At 50.6% G+C, this 7,289-nt stretch overlaps 1 protein-coding gene across 1 annotated transcript in view; it reads right to left on the reverse strand.

The window, feature by feature from the left end:
• Window positions 1-238: 238 nt before the first annotated feature.
• NT5C1A (5'-nucleotidase, cytosolic IA) overlaps window positions 239-7,289 on the reverse strand; it is a 20,006-nt gene continuing 12,955 nt past the window's right edge. The window contains exons 3-6 of the mRNA XM_034754184.1: window positions 6,763-6,892; window positions 5,427-5,549; window positions 4,527-4,711; window positions 239-4,179 (exon numbers count right to left, since the gene is read on the reverse strand). Of these exons, the coding sequence (XP_034610075.1) occupies window positions 3,814-4,179; window positions 4,527-4,711; window positions 5,427-5,549; window positions 6,763-6,892 (804 nt within the window). The 3' untranslated portion in view covers window positions 239-3,813. The remainder of the gene's footprint in view (window positions 4,180-4,526; window positions 4,712-5,426; window positions 5,550-6,762; window positions 6,893-7,289) is intronic.

A 7,289-nucleotide genomic window follows, 5' to 3' on the forward strand; every position in this document is an offset into this window, starting at 1 on the left:
CTTCTCCAGCCAGCGCTTCCCAGTGCTTCTCCAGCGCCCAGAATGCTGCTTTAAACCATTTCCCACCTCCCCTCTGGTTGGCTGATTGGCCCTGGGATCCCCAGCCCCACCTCCTTATTCTACTAAAACACCTAGGAGGGGCTAAGTGGGGGTTAACCCCTTCCTGGCCGGCAACCAAATAGAACATCTGTGGCCTGTCATCCCCTGACCCCCCCAAGAATTCCAGCAGGGGACAACGAATAGTACCAGCTGTAGTTTATTACAGACAAACACGCATAGGAATTTCCATGGCTACACCAGTTCATTCACAGATAAAACCATCAGAGGACACAGGAGTGAAACCCACACAACACCACAACAGCCAGGAGGGCCCAGTAGCAGCTGGTTCGCTGCAAGAAATGCCACCAAGCCATCCAAGGGTGTGACGAGCTAAGGGTCCGGGTGATCATTTCAAGGGGGCTGCTGGCAGGACGGAAAATCCATCCCGACCTAGGAGATGACAGACGGACACAAGCAAGCCAGCCACAAAAGCAGTGAAATCCAAGTCAGCCAATGATGGGGCACCCTAGGAAGCAATATGGACAAAACTGTACGGTGAAGGTCAAACATGAGTAGGGCAATGAACCCATTCAATGCAGGCAGGATCCACGCACTACAGTGGGCAGTCCTCATTTCTCGGAGTCCTGTATTTTGGGGACAGTCTCCTGGGGCCTCCCCCTAGGACAAGCAGGGGAGGGAACTCTGGGTGTACTTGCCTCGTGCTGGCAGTGAATGAGAAGAGGCAAAGCAGGAGTTGCTCAATACACTGGTTCCTGGCCCTCTGCAGTTCTCGCTTTTTGTCTTAAGTGTTGGAAACAAAATTAAAGTGCAAGTCACGCAGCCCTCTGGTGGCCGTGGTGCTGGCATCGCACAGTCTGTGCTTCCCCTGGTCGCCTCCAGAACTGGGCACAAGCTCTTTCCCAGAGCTAGAGGCGGCTTAGACCTGAGGTCTGCTGGCCAGCAGGTCAAACCCCTGTTACTGGGGTTTCTTTTGAGAGGGACAAGCTCTCTCTACCCCAGAGTGCTGTTTTTAAATACTCTCTCTTGCTCACTCACCCCCCGCAAGTAACACATGTGCATACACACACACACAATCAGATACTCACATGCATCCATGTACAATCTCTCTTTCTCTGACACACACACACACACACACACACACGTATATAGGATATATCACACATACTCACACGCATCCATGTACAATCGCTCTGACACACACAAGTATATGATATCACACACGCACAAATACTCACATGCATCCATGTACAATCTCTTTCAAACACACACACACAAGACCACCTGTTACAATCACTCTCCCATATACACACTTACACAGATGGCTATGTTCAATCACAACACTCCCCCTGCCCCCACGCCAATATTTCAACAAGTCCCAGACCCAGACAGATACAATTTCATAAATGTTAGCAGACCGTTCTGCTCTTCATTACAACTAGAACTTCCTGTTGCAATGTCATCTTCTAGACTTGGGGGAAGATCTGACTTGGACTGCTTGCACTTGGCAGAACTTCCAAAGATGTCAGTCAATGCCAATCTACAGGAAGCACCTTGGGGATGTTTACAAGGAAGCCCTGCACGTATCCCGACAGGCTGGTTGGAAGGATCCCTGTCAGACAGTTTTGACCCCAACCAAACCTCCTCCTACTTTTCATAAAACTGAATATTAATAGAAATGGTTTTGTGATATTTTGTTTCTTTCAAGTTTTTTGGTTTGAATTTAAAACCTTCCCCTGAGGTGTCTGCAACCCCAACACGGCAGCAGAGTGAATCTCAACGTGAAACTGAGCAGAGAAACAAGATAAAAAACTTACCAGTGCTTTCATTGTCCAAGCAGGATTTAGTGCAAGGAACAAACCAACAGGATAAGTGGTGAAGCGTATGGTTGATTGTTAATATTATTTCAGCTGATACATAATAACCCTAGCCCTAATCTCATCCTTGGAAATGGCCGAACCATTTTAACTGAAAATGTGCAAAAAAGTCAGCCAAAGGCAGCCACCTCATGTGGAAAATTTCAGCCCCAATGAAATGGTCTAAGTTTGGTAAAGTTATAAGCAATTGAAAACATGGTCTTATAATGGTAAGTGCCAGGCAATCCTAACCATGACCATTGCTACTTGTGCTACCTAGACCACCACCACAGGGAAGGAGTCATTTTTAAAATGATCTTTAACCTTCTATCATTCCTCCAATCTGCACTAAGAATGTTGAGTGAATTCCATACACGGCTTTCAGAACAGTTCTCTGACTGATTCCTTTCTGAAGTGGCAAAAACAACGAGGAGGCCTTGTGGCATCTTGGAGACTAACAAATTTATTTGGGAATAAGCTTTTGTGGGCTAGAACCCACCTCATCAGACTAACACGGCTACCCCTCTGAAACCTCTCGGAATTGGGGATTTACTTCTTTCCCACTGTGTTAGCAGCATCTGTCTACTTCAGGAGACACCACAGGTTTTAGGAAAGTACCAGGAGAAGGATGCTCAATTGCACAGTGGCCTCGATTTGAATGAAACTTGAATTTTGCTATGGTTAACAAAAGACTCAGGCTCAAATTCTCAGCTGATGTAATTGTCGATTTCAAGAAAATATCTGTCTCTCCCCCCTCACCCACCATAGGTTAGGACGGTCTTTCAACTTACACATATTCCCAGCCTGGGTCCAGAGGCCAGGAAGCCACATTTTGAAAAGTGGTTTCTGATTTTATGTGGCTCAGTTTTCAGATGCTCAGGTTGAGACGCTTTTTTTCCAGGTGCCACTTATGGATTTAGGTATCCAATAGTATGGCCCAAATTTGGGCCATCACATATTGGCCCAAAACGCTGACTAGGAAATAGGGCTTGACATTTTCCTATCTAGAGTTTCTGTTTTCTCAAACATGAGCAGATAAACTGAAGGTTGGGTGGGGGCAGCAACAGTGGTGGGAAATTGGCTGCATCCCTTAACCTTATTTCCAGTCCGTTTAAAATTTAAAACTGTCAATGTTTTGTAACAATAGCGGATCATTGTTCCTGCGTGTAAGCTGGATTCCACGGAAACACATTGTCAGTCGTGACTTCTTTTTGTTTTTAATATATCAAAGTTCTTGGACTAGGAATTTCCCTGTTTTTTTTTTTTTTTAAATGAGCACCAAAAGTTTAAATTGGGTTGGAATATAAGATCCACAGAAGGGGAGCCCGGTTCTCACGGATCCTGTCCAACGCAAGGTCCCCCCTCCTGGAGACTTATCAAGTCTGGCTGGGTTTTGGTTTAAGTTCTCCAAGCTTTGTGGAGAACATCTGGTGCAGAACTTAAGCGTGAGCTCCTCTCTGGATTTTTATGGGCCCCGGAACCCCAGAGGAGGCATAGCAGGATCAGGATGGCTGGTGCTGGGCTTAGGCATGAGGGTTTTGAGGCAGGTGTGGAGATGAGGTGACAGCCAATGTGGCACAAGTCAGCAATGGCTGATGCTGAGACGCAGGAGCAAAGGTAGCAGAGGAGGGATTAGGCATTGGTTGACCCTTCTGACCTTTATGCATGGGGGGTGATTTGGGGCTGGAGGGTCAGAGACGGTCAATAAAGTGCAACACACATAGGCAAAAGGAAACCTTTCCTTCAACCCACCCGGACAAGGCACCTACAACTTCAATACTAATCAACAAAGACGCTCAGCCCCTGCAGACCCGGATATCAATCCACGCATGGTGCCCTGGTCAGGGATGGTTTGGGTAGCTACCCAACCAGCGAGCACCTGCAGTCACCGCCAGCAATGCTACTTGCTGTTCTTGGTTTGTTTCTCTTGCGCCATCCGCCTCTGCTTCTGTGCTACGCCGTACGGGACGTGGGCCGCGATGGTGCCACTCTCCTTCGCCCCCTCCACGTGGAACATCTGGTCGTCGAAGAAGATGTGCGGATGGATCTTCTCCAGCAGCGGCCCCTTGGGGGCCCCGGCCAGGAACAGGGCTTCGTCGGTTTCTAGTCCCCAGCTGCGGAGAGTCTTTAGGGCACGAGCCCCAGAGCTGGCAGCGCTCCGGGCAGTGACCAGGTAGGTGCGAATCGGACACTCCAGTCTCAGACCCTTGGAGTAGAACTTCTTCTGCAGCTTCCCCAGGGATTCCAGAAAGCCTTTCAGCGGCCCCTACCCAAGCAAAGAGACACTGTCATTCACAGCTACCTTCATCCCTTCCCCAATCTCCATGCTTTGGAAAAGGCCCTGTCCCTGCTGTGGGAATCCTCTAGCCAAGCATATAGGAACCAAGGCCCAGATCCTCAGAGGTCTTTAGGCACCTAAATCCCATTGAACTCCCCCGTCTTTCACAGCCATCTCCTCGGAAACCCAGCATCAGTGTCATCCTGCTCTCCCCCCTTGGCTTGTGCTCAGGGCTAATGGAGTGGGAATTGCTGGAGCAGTCAGCCAGTTCTCAGCGCTGCCGGCCCCAGAACTGTTTCCTGGGACTAGCGGGTCAGGGGGGCGATCAGCCGTACCTGGGCCAGCGGCTTGTTCTCATAAGCCTTTTCGTGTTCAAAGAACATGTCGAGGCCGTGCGCCTTCACAATCTGCTCCGACTCGTCCGAGAAGAGGACGGCGTCCCCGTCAAACGCCACCCGCAGCTGGTTCTCCGACACTTTCACGTCTTTGCTGGGGCTGAACACGGTGGCCGCGGCGATTCCTTGGGGGGGGGAACGAGAAAGAAAAGTGACAGGCGGCACGTCTCCTCCCACCGTGCTTCCCGGGTCCTCCTCCTGCAGACCCGAGCAACAGAACTGGACACACACAGAGCAGAGACAGGCCAACACTGGTCCTTACATTGGACACTTGCGTCTGGACCCTCACCTCAGCATTTAGGAAAGCCAGAGGCACGTCGATACCTAGGTGAAGACATGGGCCCCTGGATGAAGGATCTAGTGTTCTGTTTAGATAGTAGCCTCCCTCCATGCCCTATTGCTTCACAGCCCTGGGTATGATCTAATATTTAGTGGGGATTGGGGGGGGGGCGCAAAGATTGCAGAATTTACATAGGTTTCTATCGTTTGTTGCTGCATATCTTACAGGTGCTTTCAGCACCTCCGCTGTTCCCACCAGCATGGAAGGAGTCAGGATCCATCCAGCAGCCAGCTGAGGAGAGCAGCCCACCTGCACTTTGAGAAGCTATAGAGATCAGAAGATGCTGTTGTCTCCAGGGGAACGAGAGGTCCCATGTGGCCTCAGCAAGGGCAGGGGCGTGATGGAGACAGGGTGTGGGACGCCTCCGCTACCCAGCTGCTGCACAGACCCAGAGGATGGAGATCCCGGGGCTGCAGGTCCTTACACCGCTCTCCTAGAGCGATGTGGTGTGGGCTGTGCCCGCCACCCACTACCACCCAGGGTTTGACCGTCAGACTCACCCTCTTCAATGGCCTCACTCACTTTCTCGGCGTCAGAGGAGAGGTACAGGTTGGTGTGATAGGCCTTCAGGTAGCAAGTGGGGCTGTTCCCTCCCGTCATGCAGAACCTCTCGATGAACAGATCTGAGGACGGACGGATGCACCGAATTAGCTGGGATGGGCCAGCGAGGGCCCAGGCTGTTATCCAGCGCTATGGTGTGCAGGGGGCCCAGCAGCTGCCACTAGTGGGGGAGTGAACTAGACGGGGGGATTTGCTCCCCCTCTGACACCAGGCCAGAGGAAAGAGATGGCAAATGAGCACAGGGCAGCCTGGCCACCAGAAGGTGGGGGCCCCATGGCTGCTGGCAACAGTGAGGCTCAGGCCAGCCCTGTCACAGATGCTGACACAGTAGCACTGCTTGGACACAACGCCTTCGACCTAGTAGCTGTTGCCACTTGTTTCCCAACACCTGTCAGTAACCCCTTCACCGAGCCCCTGCACCACACTACACTTAGCAGTGTCCTCCTGTGCGCCATCCTCCTCCCAGACACAGGAAAGCCCCAAAGGGGCACGTGGTATTGAGTCAATATTGACATACATAGAGACAGGGCATCCTAGTGGCTAGGACACTAGGCTGTGACTCAGGAGGCCTGGGCTCTAATCCCAGCTCTGCCACTAGCCTGCAGAGTGACTTTGGGCAAATCACTTCACCACCCTTTGCCTCAGTTTCTCCACCTGTAAAATGGGGATAATGTCACTGACCTGCTTGTAAAGCACTTTGAGATCTACTGAGGACAAAAGCTAATTATTATTATACTGCTTCTATACCCACCCATCATTCCTTCCATTCCCGGGGTTATTCACTCCAAGAACTCAGATCTAAACTAGGGATATGGCAAAATCAAGGTTGGTTTGAGTTTGGCAGAACCTCATCAGATGGCTTTTGATCCTGGAAAGTACCCAAGTGTGGTTTGATCCAGGTCTCATTCCATCCAAGGGCCCCGGAACTGCATAAGCTGGTCTGATTTTGGCTTCATCCTCCCAAGAAGAGATGGCCCAAAATGGGGCTGATGTTGCCAAACCCCCATTTACCAAAGCAGAACCCAGGTTGATTCAGACCTGGATCACATTTTATTGGTACCCTCGAAGACTGGAGAGGGTTAGTTTACAACCATCTTTAGTCTAAGCCACAGGAGACTGGGGCTTGCTGGGTAGTTTAACGGAACAGCAGGGGGAACAGAAGATAAAGCTTTGCCCTCCAGCTTCTCCACCATCCCAGCCACTAACCAAAGACCCAGTGGCCACCAGCTCCCAAGTCATTTCAATGGTTCTGGCTCAGGGTCGTTCCGTGCTTACTGTGATGATTGATGCTGTTGATCAGGCGGACTCCGACCTGGGCGTGGTTATTGGTCATGAGGACAATATCAAAGAGTTCTTCGCTGTCGGGGTAGAGCTCTCGCAACTGAGTGTTGACAGCTTCAAGGGCCTACAAGCCAAAGAAAGAGGGAAGAGTGACTAGCCACCAGCTCACACACATACTCCTTAACAAGAGAAGTGGACGGGGAGAGCTGAAACCTGATGACCACTGATTGACTATAGGCAGATAGAGCCATATGTAAACGTGTTCCCATCTGCCCTCTACTACTCTCTGGGTAGCTATGAACAGAGATACCAAATGTTGGTCAGAACTCATCTAGGTATGTCCCTCAAGTGGAGTTAGCAATTTGTTTCCCCATGATGTATGTGTCTCCTAAGTTCTCACCTTTTAAAAATAAAATTGACAGCACTAGCTACTCCTGCTTGTGCCACATCTTGTCCATCAGGGCCGGTGCAAAGAAGTTTTGTGCCCTAGGCAAAACTTCGACCTTGCGCCCCCCCCCCCC

Source organism: Trachemys scripta, chromosome 20, assembly GCF_013100865.1.
Source record: "Trachemys scripta elegans isolate TJP31775 chromosome 20, CAS_Tse_1.0, whole genome shotgun sequence".
In the NCBI taxonomy this organism is placed as follows: domain Eukaryota; kingdom Metazoa; phylum Chordata; order Testudines; family Emydidae; genus Trachemys; species Trachemys scripta.